Source organism: Octopus sinensis, linkage group LG1, assembly GCF_006345805.1.
Source record: "Octopus sinensis linkage group LG1, ASM634580v1, whole genome shotgun sequence".
Classification (NCBI taxonomy): domain Eukaryota; kingdom Metazoa; phylum Mollusca; class Cephalopoda; order Octopoda; family Octopodidae; genus Octopus; species Octopus sinensis.
In genome coordinates this window covers 176,491,465-176,512,694 of record NC_042997.1, presented here as the reverse complement: position 1 = coordinate 176,512,694, position 21,230 = coordinate 176,491,465, and the positions used below count along the sequence as shown (strand labels likewise).

Below are 21,230 nucleotides of genomic sequence, written 5' to 3'. Positions count from 1 at the left end.
TTAAATAAAATAACACATTCATGCCACTTTCACAAATGTTTTCAATAAAACAAAACGCATATTTGTATGTTTTTTAAGGCTTGATATGGATATAAAATGTGTATCTGTGTGTATGTACATTTATATTTAGCTGTTTTGTACTCATTTTTAACAGTTCTCAAGCACCTCAATTTACAATATTGATTTTCCTTAAGCAAGGGGATAGTATAATTGACTTGGGCTCAGTACATTACTTGCTGTATAATTTTAAATAATGCATATATTCATTTTCATAAGTTGTCCCAAGCAGGATGTACATAGTGTAAGACACATGCTGTCAACATATAAACCCCATCATAAGAGCATTGAACTTGCAAACATGTGCATTTAACTTGCTGAAACATGTTGTTACAGTAAAACATGCATAATTCCCAGAAGGCTTTATACATTTTTAACAATGTCAAGTATGACTCGCTAGGACTATATAAATCACCAAACTACTGTTTTCTTTATTAGAAAAAAAGTTTCAAATGTAGAGGAAATAAGATAATGTGACAAGAATATTAGCAGTGTAACAGGAAATGAAACTGACATGGATTTAGTTTAGTCACTACTTCATTAAAATTTAAAAGAATGCAAGAAATTAGACATGACTCCAGTTCCACATTGTTTTACAGTTTACTGCAGTTATTATAATATTCTATGTATGATAAATGAATGGGTTGATTGGTTCTGTGAGTAGATAAAGTTAGTCTGTTTCAGTGTACTAGAGGTTCTCTTTAGGAATTTCTAAGAAAATAATTTGGAATTTGGTAACACAAGTTTTGATCTATAGAGCTATACAAGTGAGGTTGAAATTTGTGTGTCACTATCATTTAAACTTGAAAAAAAAAAGATTTTATATTTAGTGTGATGTGTCTCAAAATTATTTTAACATTCTACAGAAAAAGATTTAGGTAAAGCTAAAAGTTAATTAGACAAAACAATTAGAATATTATGTTTGGAGCATTTATGAGTCAAGGATTTTTATCTTTAACAGCCGAACCTGCTAAAAAGTCTATCATTAAATAAATCCTACTGAAAACAAAGCTAACATGCTGATCAAGTAAATATTAGTTATTCATAAACACTAAATCTAAAAGGAAAAAAAAAAAGAGATTAAGTTTTATAGAGTAATATTAATTATAACTAACTTGCAAAGGAAATATATGAATATTAAAAAAAATTTAATACTTTACATATAGAAAATGTTCAATGACAATATGAATATCTACAGAAACTATAACATTTAAAGAAAAAGAATGAAAAATGTAATTTTTGTTTGGATTTTGTTTAGAAAAATAACATGAATAAAATGTACAACAGAATATACAATTTTCACGTATATGTAAATACACCTAGTAGCTACTCCTAAATGATTAACAATTTGCATTTAGAAACATTTTAATTGTCTAACTCCACCATATTACAATGCTGAACAAAGTAACAATTTTCAACACAAAATGAAAGCAGAATATTCAGAAAAATGTAGATATATCAGAGGGAGAAGTTTAACATAGATTAAAAGCAAAATACATTTCATGTTACACAAAATGCAATCAAGGTTTTAGAGCCTAGAAAATAACTGATTTTTCACATAGGCACATGACCATAAATTTGTTGAGAAGGGGGTTTAGTCAACTGAATGACCTCACAATATAAATGATGTTTCTTTGGTCAACTTCAGAGAAGATGAAAGTTGACTCTAAAAATTTAAACTCAAAATAGAGAGAAAAAAAACTAGATACTGTAAAAACATTTACTGTTTCTACTACTTGCCCATCACCATCACTGTGCTTAGACTAGAACTTATTTTATCAAACCTGGGGGGATAAAAGGCAAAGTTAGCTTTGGTATGATTTGAACTCAGAATGTAGGGAGTCAAACAAGCAAATAATTGTTTCTAACATAGGCTAGAAATTTATGGGGTATGGGCAGTTGATTACAATACTTCACTGGTAATTCTATCTTATTAATTTTGGCGAGGTGAAAGGAAAAGTTGATTTCAGCAGAATATGAACTCAGAATGTAAAGAGCCATAACAAATATTGCAAGGCATTTTTTTTATACAAAGCCATCTTCTGCCATCTTCACAAAAATAACTGTTTCTTATTTTGACACAAGGCCATCAATTTTTGAGGGGAAAGGATTAGCTGATACTATTGATTCAGTACTAGACTTATTTTAGTGACCCTGGGGATGATGAAAGGCAAGTTTGCCTTTGCAGAAATTGAACTCAGTATGTAAAGTGCCAGAACAAACAAATAATAGAAATGCAAAAAATTAATTATATAAACAGAATTTTTTTTTTTTATATATAATTTTCATTAAAACCAAGGTCATAGTTTTGAACATCAATAACAAAGTTAAAGTATCATGTATTACATTTTAGAAGTGAATCAAGTCATAATATGGTATAAATTATTTCATTTATCAGAAACAGCAATAACAATTTAATTTCATGTAATATAACCTCACTGAATGTTAGTCTTAGTTAAACTTTCATTTGACAGAGAAAGAAAGTAGTAAGACTCACAAAAGAAAAAGAAAGCTTCCCATTCACCATTAAAATTGTAAATTTTTTTGCTTGTCATAATTATATGACTATTCGATATACATGAATTAGAATCTTATTTTCTCTCTTAACAATAAGTCACTTTCTTTTCCTACCATTATGTCATATTGGTAAATGAGCTATAAATGTAATTATATATCATCATCATTGTCATTGTTTAACGTCCGCTATCAAACCATAATCTCTTAAACAAAAACTTAACATTTTACTGAAGAAGTTGTTAAAACTTACTAGCATAAGTTTAAACATGTTTTGTAAATTTTGGCCCAAAGAACTTAAACACAGTTTAATCAAAAATGCTACAATAGATAATTTATAAGCTTGGAATCAGAAGCATTATTGAACTATGTTTACTTGATCTTGCAAAGAACATATTTTAGTTTCAAATATACATCAAACACCAAATAAATCTTGAGTTAACAATGCAATTTCCCTAATCAATGTTAGAAAAAAAAAAGCAGTCTCAACAGATTTAGGTTTGTTTAATTCACTAGAATTTACCCACAAAAAAATACGTAGAAAAACACACAATTATTGGCATATAACCTTTTGATGCAACAAGCTATAGAGAATATTTGTTAAATCAAATATTTGTTGATTAAAGTTCATGGTTAATAAGTCATATAAAAATACTTTAGAGAGAAGTATGACAACTGCACAAAAAGCTAGCATTTAACAATTAGTTTCCTTGGTAACACACTACTTTCCACAATGGTTCCCATTAAAATATAGGTCAGAAGGAAAAATGTAATGAAAGATTTCATTTTCATTTACATTTTCTCAAAGATATTTAAGTGAAAATGTCAAAAATCCATCCCAGATTCCTGTGCTTAGGAAACATGAAATAAGTGCTCGAAAGTGGTATCCATGGAAACACACATGCAATGGGTTTTATGAGAAGAAGCAGGTGAAGCATCGTCGGGGGAGACTCGTTGCACTTACCCATGTTATGAAGTATCGAAAAGTAGCTTTCTGTGGTTTTTGCTGAAAAGGGACGGTGGTTGTTAGGATTGCAGAAAAATTTCACAAGTAACACAGGTTACATTCAGACCACAAAATTGCACATTATCTGCTTCAGACAACAAAATATCAAATAAGTAAGAAACAACATTCACACATTTTTAAACATTATTTTCATTCGTGATGAACTAAACTTTCTTGCTTTTAAAATTTTGCAAAATTGTTAGAGAATCTTGAAAATTTAACTTTACTGCTTTAAAGTTTAAACCTGGGAAAAAAAACTTTTTCCACTTAAAATTTCAGTAATTGTGAAATATTGTTTTGAATTCAAAACTTATTGTTTAAAATTTTGTCCTGATGAGATGTTGATAGAGTGAACAAAAATCAAGTTACTTTATTATGTTGCAAAAGTTAAGCACTCTAAGTATATTCTTATTTTATTTGTATTTGTTTATGAAACTACAACTTACAGCTTACATTTCAATTTATTTTGAAAATGTAAAATGTACATCAGTATATAATTAGTTTGTAATATCTTTATTAAATTTTTAATTTGAAAAAAAAAATCTGTTTTCCCTATGTACAGTTTTATGTGTATATGAGCACTGTGTGTACATATATACACATCTATGCACTCGCAAACACACACATGCATAAATATATACACACATGCTATTGAATTGTCAACCTTTTTCTTGTAAATATGTAAATAGATTTGTGCTATCATGGCTGCTTGTGCTGAAACATCACCACACAAACAAAAGTATAATTATTTAGTAGGAAATAATAATACTACTAACCATACTGTGTTTAGTAAAATTTTAGAGGAAATAACTATTGAAATTGTATAAAGGAAAATATTTAGCTTAAAGTTTGAATTTCCACAATAATTATAGTAGAATGTATTTTAGAAATGTAAATTTCCCTTTAAATTAAGCCATTCTAAATCTATCCAGTTATAGTTAAAGGAACAAAATTCAATTAAAAGTTGGATGAAATTATAAAAGAAACAGAAACTCAAAGACATGCTCTTAGATGTTAGGGGGTAAAAAAAAACCATAACATATAGGAAAGTGCTAGTGAATTTTTGTCCAAAAAGGTTTCACAGTAAATACATTAAAACAAAACAATATTGGAAAATAATATATATATATACATATATATATATACACACACACTACCCACAAAGCCTATAAATTTTATTGAAAAATGTTCTTTTCACACGAAATGGATTCGATGTGAACACACTCAAAAGTTAACAGGATAATGCCTCATATCCTTTGAAGTTTAACACTTGGATATTTCAATTGTAAACAAATATTTTTAAAAACGGGTTTAAGGTTAGCTGACATCTGTCATCCACTTTATTCAAAGTTTAATGCTTTCAACTTGGCTACTTAAATATTTAAAATCTCCTTTCTTTTCAGTAATCTCTCTTACCATTATGGTAATTTCTTCCAAAATATAGCCTTTAGCCTAAATAGTTATGTATGTGTTTATGCATATATGTGTGAGATTGTATATTTATAATTGGTTTGTTGGCAAAATGTCTTTCCAGTGCATTCTTTAAATATTCTATAGAATTGGCATACATAGACATTAGTAACTGAATAACACACACACACACACACACACACACACACACACACACACACACATATATATATATGACTGGTAAGACTAATATTCAACTGAGTACTCAATGGTATAGAGTAGATATATTCCTTTTGTGTAGCTCAATAGTCAAGCTTCGATTTGTTTCAACAACTCAGAATTTTGGTATTCCAAGACCTTTTAAACAAACTGAAACTTGTCCATTAGATTATATTCAGTAACTAACATGTGTGTGTGTGTGTGTGTGTGTAAAAAGCAGAGATAAATGAATGTAATCTAAAGGGAAAAAGCTATCACAAACCAAGTTTGCTTGAACCCCCAAAGCAGACATTCTAGAATTAAGCTGAGCACTACCTCTTCACAAATTTGAAAATGCATTGCAAGAGACCAACCAACTAAGAGAAACCAATCTAGAAGAAAGAAATATTCAAATAAAATTGATGCAACCAATAAAAAAACTTCCCTAATCATGAATTTCCTAGACTACTATATTTCCTAAAATCAGCTAAATGTGCTGAGCTTACTTATGATGCAATAAATACTTAAACCAGAGATACAAATTGTGGTCAAACAATTTGTACTATACATATTTTACTGATTTCAGGCATTCAACAGTAACCATACATTCAAAGCATTTTAGTTAATCATAGTGACCCTAGTGCTTGTTTCAGTCTAGTAGTTATCTTATGAATCACAACTTGTCAAACTAGACATAAAAAGGCTTATAAACACAAGTTTTAAATGGTGTGGAAGCATAAACACAAATATACACACATATAATTTTAATAAGGTATACAATTTATTCATTCTGGCTATTACTCAAAATTCTATAATAGAAAGGATGTCCTTACAAAACAATGCAGATGAAAATATTTCTAAAACTGTTAAAAGCTATTTGTTGAAAACAGTCAACTGTATGTAGAAATTGGTATATCAAACACACATACACTAAAATATGTATATATCATTAAAAATACACATACACATCATTAAAGGACATACAAATTTATGGACTAATTCTGATTCATTTTTAAGTAGATGTACATCATCACCTGAATCTAATCCTTTATTATATTTCTAGTAATTATTTTATCATTTTGGTGGGGGGAAAAGATCAACCATCAGACAGATTTAATGTAGAGGCCTGATTTTATACAGTCCAAAACTGTCAACATACCTTAAAATTTTGTACAAAATAAATATATTTTACAATGTGAAATTTGGCTATTTAACTAGAGTAATATATTTCAGAAGCGATCCCTAATTATTACAAAATACATATTGTTAAATCTTGATCCACTTCTGCCTAGAATGTATGGCTGTGCAGAAATGGATGAATACATAGTCATCTATTTGAAGAGTATTTATAGACAGCCTTGGATTTCAAAATAATGTTGCTAAACCTATATATTAATAGCTATGTTTTAAGCCTAATAAGCATCTCAGTATAAAAAAATATATGAAATAGAAAATTTTAAAACATTCTGTCAAAGATATGTCAACTAATATATCATTATAATTTCATACGATGTGAGAATGAGGTAAGTGAAGAAAAAAAACAGAGAAAGTAGATTTTGTGTGTAGCAGATGTGCAGGTACAATAAATACTAGGAATGTGCAGAAAATAGACTCCTTCAAACGTCTGGGAGGATCCTTAGAAATAGTAGACAGTTTCCGTTACCTAGGCAGAGGAAGCTCCAGAAGCATAGTTACTAGAAACAAACAGGTTGAGCAAAGCTCAGAGCTGCTACTTTTGTTGATAACAAAAGGCTTCTCCCTCAGAGTGAATGGTTGATTACATGATGCCTGTGTACGAAAAGCTATGCTACAAGGTAGCAAGATGGGTTATGACTTGTGAGAACATGTGAAGACTTGAAAGAAATGAAGCTAGCATACTCCACTGGATGGGTAATGTTAGTGTGCATGTACAACAGAGCATAAATGATTTCAGAGAAAAATTGAGTATAAGAGACATCAGGTGTAGTACACAAGACAGAAGACTGTGCTGGTATGGTCAAGTGACGTGTATGGATGAGGACAAATGCATAAAGAAGTACCAATCTCTAATTGTAGTGCACACATATGGAATGGGTAGACCGAGGAAGATGTAGGATGAAGTAGTGAGAAGGATCTTCAGAGGCTAGGTCTCACTGAGGAAATGACAACGGACCAAGACTTCTGGCAATTTGCTGTACTTAGAAAGACACATCAAGCTAAATAAAATCATAGCCATCTATACATACAAGCATATCCCTCTGTCAGCTGAAAGGTCCTTGTCTTGTGAATTCATGGATGCTGGTACCATGTGGAAAAGCACCCATACCGGTACCACATGGAAAATCACCCATACCGGTACCACATGGAAAAGCACCCATACCGGTGCCACATAGACAAGCACCTCTGCTAGTGTCACATGGACAAGCACCTGTGCCAGTGCCACATGGACAAGCACCTGTGCCAGTGTCACATGGACAAGCACCTGTGCCAGTGTCACATGGACAAGCACCTGTGCCAGTGCTACATTGTGGAGCACCTGTGCCAGTGCCACATGGAAAAGCACCTATGCCAATGCCACATGGAAAAGCACCTATGCCAATGCCACATGGAAAAGCACCTATGCCAGTGTCACATGGAAAAGCACCTGTGCCAGTGCCACATGGGAAGGCACCTGTGCCAGTGTCACATGGAAAAGCACCCAGTACATTCTTATGCAGTTGATTTTATGAAGGGTATCCAGCTGTAGAAACCATACTAAAACAGACAATTTGAGCTGGCCACCTATCAAACCATCCAACCCATGCTTTCCTAGAAAACATATGTTAAGTGATAAAGATGATTTGAATCAGAATAAATACTTTCCATACTTAAGAATATGAGAAAGTGTTGGATAAAAAATAAAAACCATATTAGCAAAGTAAGAATGAAAGGACAAAAAGAAAAAACTTAATGGATAGCAGAATTATCCTTTGATACTGAATGCAATGAATAAAGAATTAGCAATTGAGTATTGGTTTATGTGTTTATGATTATAAGGCAGATTTTACAATTCAGAATGATATTTTAGTAAGGAACTGAGTGTAGCCCAATGAAGATTTTCTTCCACAATTATAAAAGTAGACTTTTATAAACAGGAGATAATCTGTTGAATTCAAACAGGCTAGTAGAGATCATTATTAACACACAGACACATATACATGGAGGCACATGGCTTACTGGTTAGTGTGTTGCATTCATGATTGTAAGGTTCATTATCATTGTTTAACGTCAGCTTTCCATGCTGGCATGGGTTGGACAGTTTGACTGAGGACTGGCAAGCCAGGAGGCTGCACCAGGCTCCAATCTGATCTGGCAATGTTTCTACAGATTGATGCCCTTCCTAACGCCAACCACTCTGAGAGTATAGTGGGTGCTTTTTACATGCCAGCAGCACAGGGGCCAGTCAAGCGATACTGACATTGACCACACTCGAATGGTGTTTTTTTACATGCCGCAGGCATGGGAGCCAACCTGGCAACACTGGCACTGACCACACTCGGTGCTTTTTACGTGCTACTGGCACAAGTGCCATATATTTATATATAAAATTACAACATATGGACTCAAATAATCCAGTAGCATTTGTAACAAAAAAAAAAGAAAAAGGCACCTTAATGTAACATACTACAAAATATATGGAATATATAGTATGATACACAAGAAGATGATAAAGTCATAAATGACAGAAACAGTTTGATGTAATTTCATTTAACAATAAGAAAATTTGTTTCGTAACTTAAAGATATGTAAATAATTTTATATTTAATAATAAATTACTTACATTAGAATTTTCTTATTGTTAAATAAAATTCCATCAAACTATTTTTCTGTCATTTATGACTTATATATATAATAGGTTCCAGGTTCAGTCCCACTGCATGGCACCTTGGGAAAGTGTCTTCTATCATAGCCTTGGACCAACCCAAGCCTCGTGAGTGGATTTGGTAGACGGAAGTGAAATAAGCCCATCGTATATATATGTGTGTGTGTGTTCTGCCACCATCACTTGACAACCGATGTTGGTGTATTTACATCCCCGTAACTTAGCTGTTCAACAAAAGAGACCGATAGAATAAGATTGCGGTTTCAATTACTGGACCAGGAGATACATTGTGTTTGAGAAAAACACTTCGTCTCACATTACTCAAGTGCATTCAGCTGGCAAAAGTGAGTTATTCTATGATGGACTAGTGTCCCATCCAAGGGGGAAATATATATACATCACAGAATCCAGGAAACTAGCCTTATGAGCCTATGGCTCTGCTTAGAAAAATCTTTGATAAAATGTTACATGCAGACAAGTGCCAATGCTGAGTAATCATGGATATCCTGTTATGTGACAATTCCTTTGACAAGATAGTGACCTCACTTGCTCAATGTATCTGATAAGAGAGCAATAAAAAAGGAGTTGGAGAATGGTTTGGCTTATAAAGCACCATATTAACAAAATTAGTATCTAGGCTGGTGGTGCCAATACCAAATCAACTCGAGAACATACAAATAGATCAATTACATGAATAATATAGGCATAACATGGCACATATAATTTGATTTAACCAGAACAGTTTTCAAACAAAATTAAAAGCCAGTATGTATACAAGTATATCACAATGTGAACTGTCACAAAGAGCGTGCAAACAGTACATTGTGCACATGGAAGCTTTTGATAGCTGAAGTTCTATGTAGAGCAATGTTTAGTAGATAATTTAACTTCATGAATACACCATGAACAATACAACATCAAAACTAAGGTAGATTTAGTGGTACAAGGCAACAGTTCATCAAGGACAGAGTTGCAGTCTACCGTAATTAAGTACAAACTGATAGGATTATCAATAAAAGTATCCTTATAAGGAACAAAGTGGAGATTGTAAGTTTTCTAATTAAAACATAGTCCAGATAATTTGGTCATACAGGACATATAGGAGGGTTGAAAATATCCAGAGAAATGTTGCTTGAAGAACAATATGAATAAATAGTAGATTCTGAGATTTATTTCTACCTTAGTTGGAATCTTGCAGACAAAGAGGTTTCACAAGGTTCACAGGATATGTGAGACTGAGAACGCAGAGCATTGATATAATACAGGATAATTCACTGTAGAAGCTTCCCTCCAAAACAGTAAGAATAGCACATGTATGCATATTCTGAGGCCTCTTTATCCTGCTTACTTGACCCAAAGTTGGGTTCCCTTGGAACCTATGTTGCCACTGTCATACTTATAGTGTTTGATTATATCGCATTGTCATTTTATAAAAAAATGAATTACATCATCTTTACAAGCAAAAAATATATAAAATAAAATAGTATATCATACAAAGATAAAGATGCATGAAACCCATCCAAAGACAAAGATTCAGGAGTCAATGTCAGCTTCAGTAACCATTAGCAAAACACATAGATGTACATACACACATGCATACCACATACATACACATATCTGAAAACATTTTAGCAATTCATTACTTAGCTGCAAGAGAAAAAGATGAAAATTAACAAAAAAAACGAACAGTCCTTTGAACAGAACAATTGTAAATGTAGCTGAAGCTGAAATGGAGATAAAATTCATAACAAGCTAAAGAAAAAATTGGAAATCATGCAGAGACTAATTGCCAACCATATTTTGATAAGGAAGCAAAATAAGACATGTCTGCGTATGCCTAAAAAAATGTAATTCTCAAATCAAACTAAATACATGCATACACACACATACATACAGTTTAACAGGTTGAATAGTCATATTCTCAAGTTCAGATATGACTTAGTAACTATATATTTCACATAATGATACTGAATATAACATTAAATTTACATTACAATAATTTGCCTTTTAGTAATTTAATTTATTGACTATAATTAAACCAATATTATCAAATATTTACTGCTGTATATAATCAATGAATGCTAAAAATGTTGGTTCTAATCCAGAAACCATATCTTGAATAATAACAAACATTATGGTGCTATTGATTTGAAAAGGAAGAAAGAAAATTAAATATACTAAATACAAAAACTTCACTAAGTGGAAGAAATTATTCATCATGAGGAAAAGAAGTTTACTGTTTTGTCCAAAAACTCTCAATTGAGTTTTATCCATACATTAAACTTCTTTTCCTCATGACAAAATTGATTCCACTTTTCAAACTTTTTATACTCAATAACTACCAACACCAACTACCTCTAGTTTCTAAAGATTCTACAGTTTTAATTGAATACAGTGAAGTATTTCAAAAACTATGAATTGTCATAGTGTCTCAGAAACTGTACTTTCAAATGACTTTCTAATGCCTTCCTTGGGCAGATAGGAAATCTAAAATTGAGGGGAAGAAAGAAAGAAAAAAATATCCAAGGACATTAGTAATCTAAAAAAAAGTGAGCTGGCTACAACCAGAAATCAAATCCAGGTTTCATAGTCAGCCTGCTATGAGTTAACCTTCTGTTCTACAACACTCACAAGATAAATTGGATATGTAAATATAGATGTATATTTATGATAAAGCTACTTATGTTACAGAAAACTGACTAGTTTCTGTCAGATCATCAGTGTATATTAATAAAGCATTGAGAAACAGGCTTCAACAAAGGTCAACACATGGGAAATGACCAGTGCTTTTCTTATCTGCTATTAATAATCGCCTGAGTTAATGAGGAAACAAAAATATAGTATGAAAAGTGATGGAATGACATTCAGAAAGTAATACATTCAATAGTAAAAAAAAAAAAGTAAAATTTAAAATTATACTTGCTAAAAGAAAGAAAAAAAGAAAACAAAAACACCCGCAAAACAAAAATCTCCACATAAAGAAAAGAAAGTAAGGAAAAATTAGAAAGCCAATAACCAGTTAGTTTACTTTGCTTGACAATAAGACTATTCTCAACCTTTATGAAATGTATAAATATGTATAAAGCTCAAGCACAGTTAAAACAAATCAGCTTATTTCTAAAAATCTGAAAAAAAGCAAATATTATTGAATAAATGTTCAATAAGCAAGGGAAACTGAGACAAGAGAGAGAGAAAAATAGTAAATATTAACTCAAAATACATCTGCATATTCCAGTTCTTTTGCCAAAGTAGTATTTTCAAATTTTTTATAACATGTAGTGTATGGTGAAAGAACTGCGAATCAACAAATTATATGAAAATTGGGTTAATTTAAATAACACTTCATTTTTCGGAGTGCATTTATAGTTATTTATAAACTGATTTATTAATCAGAAGATATTGTCTCATGCATTGTCTCAATAACCCTGATTTAAACTAACCTTCTAAAGACTTTCATCATGACATACAGTTATAAAAGCAGCAAAACAAATAAACAGTTTTCTAGTATATACCAACAGACAACTTAAAACTGCTTTAAATCAGAAAGTTTCTTAATGACTTTTTCAAGATACAAATTATTATACTAGTCATTTAATGAAGTATCTTAGAAAAATAAACAGAGTATTGTATTAGTATAGCTGTTTTTTTTGTTTTTTTTTTAAATTTATAGAGCAAAAATAAAGTAAGTTATAAGAAATAATACAGGTTGATGGTTTGTAATTTTACACTATATTTCAATATTTCAGGGTTAGAACCCCTTCAGGAAATATTCAGAGAAATGGTGTTGTGAGCTACTTCAGAGAAATACTGAATACAATGTAAAATTACAAACCATCAGCCTGTATTATTTCATATAATTTGCAGTTTTAACTTCATATAAAAATAGAGTATATATTTTAAGACTTTTTTTTTGTTAAATAATCCTTTGTTCTAAATTATTTAAGAGGTTTCATATTCAAGTTTATAGAAGATAGAACCTTTTCAGTGAAATGGTTGAGCACAGTTTTTTTTAATCATCTACATGACATACAAATAAGATACTTTTTTTTTTTATTATTATTATTAGAATCTCTTGAAGAGAAATTGGTAATTTTAAAAGATTAGCTTTAAAATAGTAAGTGGTATTTTAGGAATTTGGTTATGGAGTTATAATTGTTGGTCGTTATATCAAGAGATAATTGTAAACTAATGAGATTCATTTTAACTTATTTTAAAAAGATTGTTTCACTATAAATATTTTAAGAAAAATAAACATTATTGGATGAATTACAAGATATAAGGATTAATTATGATTGAAAAACAAAACATACAAGGTAAAAGAACTTTTCCTTGACTAAAGTATAGAACTTTAGTAATAAAAACAAAATAATAAATCTATAGAACTAGCCAACATTTGCAGTCCACTTTAAACTGACATTTTATAAAGAAACAAAACCTATATTGGTGAAATGTACCTGAGAAAAAGAGCTCACTAATGACAAGAACAACCAGAAGCATACTTCAATATTAAATTAAGAAAATTGATGATAGAATAAATTGAAAATATAATGTATTTTATGGTTTGTTCATCTCGTTAGAGAAGTTGAAAATACCTAAATTCATTATTCAAGAGATACTATGAGGTACTCTTTTTGAAGTTTTTGTTTTTGTAAGAATGAAGTGCAGAAGCAATTTTTCAATAAACCAAGTTTAGTATGATTTTACTTCTCAGTTGGAACTGTTTTGTTTATTGCACTAATGCTCTAGAACAAAGCATAAATGACTGAGTTCACTGATACTTCATAATGACTTTTTACTGCTCTCTACATTAGTTAATATTGTATTGCTCTTTCCATCCTGATAAGACTATCTTTAGTTCTACTGATATAATTTCCTTTAAGCCTATAAGTCTATCAATGTTTTCTAGCGTTTAACATCAACACAACAAAAATTTCATATTCCTGATATAACAGACAAATCCAAGATTTTATTCAGCTGCCTAGACAATACATTTGGCCTTTTTACACTTTGTAGATCTTCAGCTGTATCTGAACATACTTTTGTCAACAGAATTTCTAAATAACCTAATTCAAAACACTACAAACAACTGAGTATAGAATATTGATTTCATATTGTACTGTTATTTGTGCTATATCTGTATTTTGAAATGTAAAGAAAAAAAAATAACCAACCTCTTAGGATAAAAAAGGAAAAAAATAAGTACAATCTCAATAGCAAGTAGCAACATCAGAAATGACAAGACAGGTGAAGAGCAAAAATGTAAATCATTAGGAACTACAGAATGAAGTTTCTACCATTCATGAAAGGAACCATTATGTAGATTTGAAGAAGCAAAGAAATACAGATAGTGTTATAATACTGAGAATATTCTGAGAATATAAAAAGGACCCTTGCTATATTCTGGGTGATTTTTTAAAATTAAATCTTGACATTTCTGTAAAAACTTTGAACCCTCAATTGCAATATGATTTGTGATTTCAATCCTATATGAAGTGGATGCAGGTATGTTATCTAAGAAGTTATTCACTGAAACTAAAATTATGTTCCTGATCAATAGAAACAGAAGTATTTTGAAAATTCTTGTAACAATTAATATTAAAGACAATTTATTTATATTTCCTTATATTGCAAAAATTCTTTTGTGTAGCATTGGTTATTAACTTATTTTCAAAATATTTGATAATTTAAAACAATGTGGTTTTCTCTATATTTTACTTTATTTTATAATAATATAGTAAATCAAAGTTTTTTAATTATGTACAGTTAACTTAATACAGCTTTCTTTTTTATCTACCTAAGGTTAAAAAATAAAATAAAATAATCTTTACAGTGCATTAGCTGCTTCTAACTAGGCATACAAGAGAAATATCCAACTGCTGTACTGGGCTTCAAAACCTTAGGATCTAGCAGCAAAACAGCAAAAGCAAATACCTTTTCAGCAAGTGGAGAGATGACCTGTTGAATGTAACAAACTGCATGAGTGTAATGAATTTAGATGGTTTTGAAGAAAAATGAGAGGTTAGTGCTGATTTTCCAATATAACTGGTAAACAATAACAAAAGCATATGATTGCATAAAAAAAATAAAAAAAATCTCACTCACACACATTCAAACCATAAAGTTAGAACTTCAATGAAATATAATACAAGGAGAATGAGAGGATGAAATACAATGAATATCTATGCATGTTGATGTGTTTCTTTTTTGTGTAACCACGCAAAGCTTTTGTTAGTGTTCAAATAGCAAGAAACAGAATAAAACAGATTTTAGAAAGTCTTTGTATATATTTTATTTTAAATGCATATGGACTGAATGCAAGGAAGCTTTTCTATTCTTTCTATATGGTGTACCAACTTCAAAATTATTTACTGATGTAATCAAATGGAACAGTACATGTGTGAACATGTCTATGTATATGTTTGTGAGTGTATGTTAAATGAATTCAGAAAGCCATACGACCAGATTTATTACAATTTACTTTATTCACACCATTATCAAAAATTGTTTACATAACTGATATTCCAACATAAAATGTCATGACTCAGCTTGAAAAATTCACAAGTCACAATTTCAAATGTTCTTTGGACTTCAGTGTCATTAAATTCGTAGTATAGCCTAAGCACTTTATTAATTTAGCAACTTTTCTGATTAAGAATTTTTAAAAATCTCCCTCTTTCTGAGATCAATAAAAGTTGTTGGACGAAAAAGTACAAACATTATAGAATGATTTTAACAACAGATTAAAGTATAGAGGACATCTCAAGTCTTGAATAAAACATTTTTAAGCTAAGAAACGGACATTTTATGTTGAAATATCAGTATATCATTTATATAAACCAGTATAAAAATTGATTAAAATAAATTGTAACAAATCTGTACTGTACAACTTTTTGAATTATTCAACATCTTTTAACAGTACTGCTGGAATATGTTTTGTGCACATGTGTGTGTGTGTGTGTGTGTGTGTGTGAGAATAACATTATAAAGATGATGAATGCAACACCAACAAATAAGTATATAAATTTCTATACAGTGTTTGTCTTCTTGCATGTCCTAATGTTACAACTCATCTTCTAAGAGTCTTCTCTGAAGAGATGACAATCCCAATATCTTGCCATGTTGTAAGCAGAGGATAACTCCTAAGTGTCCCTACTCTCTTCATAACATTGGGTGCTTTCTTTATTGGGCATACTACAATCACCTGCACAAAATCTATCTCTAAGTTTGTCTATATATGTGTGTATGTGTGTAAAACAAGGCTGCAAAGGTTCATTTGATTCTCCTTTTACACACATTCTGATGCAAAATTCAGTTCAGTATATTAACTGATTCTCACAACAGTATGCATTTTTTGGCAATAACAATTCCAGTTGAAGTTATGATTGAATTTTATTTAAGCTTTGATTTAACTATTCCCAGTAACATTCCTTGCTTTCAAAGTAGATGAATTCAACTTCATTGTAATTTCTATCATATTTCTGTTAGAAAGACTGGCATAGTATATATTTTCTGTAAAATTGCATGGCAAAATATTGTAATAGACATTTTCATGCAGTTGTTAATGAATTCAATTTCCCTCAGCAATGTGATGTGTCCATCAATGGCTTGATATATCTAGTTTCTGAATGACAGACTGTTGCTAATGCTTATTCTTGGACAACTAAAAAGTCCTTTCAAACAAGATATGATACAGAAGTCAATCCAACACATATACACTCAAATATCAGTTACATAAGTTGGTAAACAGACCATTAGATCTTGCATTGGATTCCTCAGATATCCAGTTCAATATCAGTCTGGACAATGAACAGTGAGTGCAAAGAGAGAGAGATATGCTTATCTCATCTTCACAATCTCTGAAGATTACCTATATCAACATGGATACCGGCATGAAAATAAGGAATTAATGATTTACATGATTAAACCAACACATACACATAAGAGACTATACACACTTTCTTGTAAGCATGCATTCAACACTAATGTTTTTACAACTAAATTCAAAATATTGTGTAATCATCAAAACTCATGCTTCACTCTGTTTCTCTATTTCCATAATGAAGAACTGAAATAGGAAACTTAGAATAGCAACAAGAAAGCTTCATCTTTGAATGAATAAACTATGACTGTGTCTGCAAATATCTAATATAGGCTATGATGTACATAACTGTTGACAACTCACATTTAAATACATGAAGTAGTGCTCAATTTTCAATTAGGGTTTCTTATATCATGTACATAATGTCATAAAAATAAGAGCCATCATAATTTTTTGTCACTTATGGTTAAAAAGCTGCAGTATATTATTTTTAATCAGTCAAAGATAAGCAACTTGAAAGTAAGAAATTTGAAGATCAGTAAACTCTTAATGAAGTGATCTCATAGATGACAAACTAATTGCTTCAAATGTGGTAAATAAATTTACATATTCAAAAAAGTATTGTATTTGCTGCATAGTTCTAAAGGGATTATGCTTTCATCATCATCGTTTAACGTCCGTTCTCCATGCTAGCATGGGTTGGACGGTTCGACCGGGGATCTGGGAAACCAGAAGGCTGCACCAGGCTCCGGTCTTATCTGGCAATGTTTCTACAGCTGGATGCCCTTCCTAACGCCAACCACTCCGTGAGTGTAGTGGGTGCTTTTTACATGCCACCTGCACTGGTGCCAGGCAAGGCTGGCATCGGCCACGGTCGGATTGATGCATTTTACGTGCCACCTGCACGGAAGCCAGTCGAGGCGGCACTGGCTTCGGCCACGATTCGGATGGTGCTTTTTACATGCCACCGAATTTGTTAATAATTGGTTACAACATTCCAGTTCACCAATCTTTGATTTCTCTGCATGTCATGACAAGAGTGACAAAGAAAATTTTAACCCATCAAAAGGAACTTCACTTGTAAAGCACCAATTGTTTTCAGTTTACTCAGTAACATAGTGTATGCATAAAGTCACTAACAAGCATGCCATCTCCTCTCTCTACCTTTCTTACAACTAATTATAATTGAAGCTGACTAGGCTCAAATGACTTCCACTCAGACATTCCCATTTATTTGTTTTTCCTCTCATCACTCTTTTTGTCTCCAACCAACTTCCCAGGCCCCAGACTAAGACCTGCACTCAGTCCTTTCTTCTCAGAATACTGACCCTCTCAAATTCCCACCTTGTCCATCTCTTTCATAAAAGTTGAAGCGAAACATTCCCAGCAGTCTTGCAAATCTTGCAAAGCCAAAAGTACTGCCTCTTCCTTCAGATTCAGCAATCGTGTATGTGTATGTGTAAGCGTGTATGTGTGTGTGTGTAAGTGCAAGTGTGTGTGTGTGAAAGCATGTGTGTGCAAGTGGGTGTGTGTGAAAGCATGTGTGTGTGTGTGTGTGCAAGTGTGTATGTGTGTGTGTGTGCAAGCATGTGTGTGCATGCAAGCACTTGTGTGTATATGTGCAAGTCGGTGTGTACATGCAAATGTGTGTGTGCATGTGCAACTGTGTGTGTGTGCAAACGTGTGTGCATGTGCACGCATGTGTGTGTGTGCAAGTATGTGTGCACACAACTGCTTGTCTTTCCGCAAGTGTGCATGCAAATGTGAGTGTATGCAAGTGCTTGTGTGCACAAGTGCATGTTTGTGTGAATGTATGCACAAGTGTGCATGCATGTGCTGGAGAGTGTGTGCAAGTGTGTCTGTGTGCGTGTCAGTGTGTGCATGCATGCATGTAAGTTTCTCTGTGTGTGTAACTGTAGTGTATGTAACTATGTATAACTGTGTTTTGGAGTGTGTGTATGTGTTTTAGAGCATGTATGTGTTTTACAGCGTGAGTGTGTTAGAGTGTGCATGTGTTAGTGTGTGTATGTGCATGTGTCTGTGAATGTGCATGTGTGTGTGAGTGTGTGCATGAGTGAATGTGTGTGTCTAAGAATTTTTATATAAGGGGGAATGGACAGGCTTTATTTCAAATTGTTTCAGTACATTATTATCAGCTGGTAACTGCTGAAAATTATATATATATTTGTAGATGTATAATTATACAAGGAAAGCATTTTTTTACATACAGTTTTCGGTTTCAACAGGAAGACTATTCCGAATTTGCACATAATTTTTGACAACAAACCTGTTTCTAAAACAAATCATCTGTATTTCAGCATGGTGAAAGTAGGTGATGAATCTGTAACTAGCTACAACAATCATCTTCAATAGCTACATTCACTCACTCCAACAACTCACTATTTAAGAAAGCATGTCATATAATTCACCCCAACAGAGTAAAACATGTCCAGCATAATGTACAAAAAGAATTATTCTCTCTGCATACTCCACATTGCACATACACACACACTGCATGTATTTTTATGTGCATATTTCAGTAACCTATAAGATTATTAGTATTAGAACAAAGTATCCCTTCAAAATGATTATGCACTTAACATTATAACTGAAGATTTTAATTCAGCTGAATAATTAAGAATGTATAAAAATTATACAACAATTAGCAATTCTTTTTTAATCTTTTCTCAAATCATATAGCGTTCAGGAACTGAAACTATTGTTTGGTTACATTTAAGCTAAGGAATTAAGCTAATTAGCATTCTTATGAATATTTACAGTAGTTCTTATATTTATTATTTTTTTTTAAATGTTTACTATTCTAAAGACATAATATTTTTGAAATACACTAACTCATTTGAAAAGAACAGTCCTGAATTTCTTTTAATAATATTAATGTTATTGTTGTTCACTGTATAGATGTCAGTATGTATGTAATGTAAATACTTATATTACACAAGAAATGTTACTAATTGCATATCTACTAACTCCCTAAACCATGGCAGTGTAATAAGAATTTTATCAATATAAATAACATGGTTATTACCTTAGAAAGAAAACTTTTTGGACATTTCAAAATGATTAAGTGTATATTTATGTATGCATAAACATATACACATTCATAAATATATGTATATATTATTAAAAAAAACAAGGTTTTAAAAACATCCATCTATTATTACTCTGAGTGATTTTAAGGTGAAGATAAAAAACAAGTACATAAAATTGTCTTGGAAATGAAAAAGCATAAGCCAAACAGATGAGCTATGTTAAAATTTATTTGGATATTGGTGAAAATGTAACAAAGGTCTGTATGTATACACAAACACACACTTAATAGGAAAAAAATCCAAAAGCTTCACTCAGCAGAGATATATTTACTCAGAAAAACCTAATACTCAGTTTGAAGAATTTTGAGAGAAACACTCATCCTTGAAAGGAGAACATATAATTTCAAAATATTCTGCTACATGCATTAAGAAACTTTTCAAGAATTTTAAATAACACCGTATTAAATAACTTTTAGGTTTTCTTTTAGCAAGGTCTTAAATTAACCTATTCTGAACTTCTAAATTATAAGGTAAAAAATAACAATGAACACTTACATTTGATTCAGGTGCCCGATGTAAAAATTGGCTCCATGGGTCTGGCATATTTTGATCATTCTTGAAGGTTTCTGCAGTTTGCACAGAACGGGAATTTATTTGAAGTAAATGGCATAGATGGGCACCAAATGTGGTTTTCATGCTCTGGTAGACAGCCTCAGCCCTTTGTGATAGTAATAATATTAATGGTAATAATAATAATGATGATGATAATGAAATCTAACAAAGGAACAAAGCAAATAAGAAAAAACAAGGATTGATGTTATAGACAATTAATTAGACTTGAGTATTTTGCTGGTGTTATTTTATCAATAACTGATTCTGGCATAACTAAAACTACTGATTTTGCAGTAACAACAATAATAAAGGGAAATGAATAAATTCATATCAATTCAAATTTTATACAACAAAAAATTATGAAAATTAAAAAAAAGAAAGCAATGTTTAACAGCAGATTTTAAAGTTTAGGCAGTAAATATTAAATTCAAAGTTTGCCAAAGCACAATCTATAGATTCAGCTTATAACAATAAAACAACAACAAATAATATTTGTCAGTTGGATAATTTATCAAAATATTTTCATTCCTGACATCTCTAAGCAAACAATGCAAGATAAAATAACTATGTTCACATACATACACAGATATATACAAACAGTACAAATGTCTTTCAAACAATATAATCTGTTATTATCATAATATTAAAATGAGCCAGTTGATATCTATCACTTGCAATACCATCATATTCTGGCAGCATGAATATTAATTAACTGTATTTTTC

At 31.3% G+C, this 21,230-nt stretch overlaps 1 protein-coding gene across 1 annotated transcript in view; it reads right to left on the bottom strand.

The window, feature by feature from the left end:
• Positions 1–21,230, bottom strand: part of LOC115229790 (trafficking protein particle complex subunit 8) — a 96,113-nt gene that overhangs the window by 35,923 nt on the left and 38,960 nt on the right. The window contains exons 5-7 of the mRNA XM_029800109.2: positions 20,451–20,613; positions 14,958–14,981; positions 3,536–3,577 (exon numbers count right to left, since the gene is read on the bottom strand). Of these exons, the coding sequence (XP_029655969.2) occupies positions 3,536–3,577; positions 14,958–14,981; positions 20,451–20,613 (229 nt within the window). The remainder of the gene's footprint in view (positions 1–3,535; positions 3,578–14,957; positions 14,982–20,450; positions 20,614–21,230) is intronic.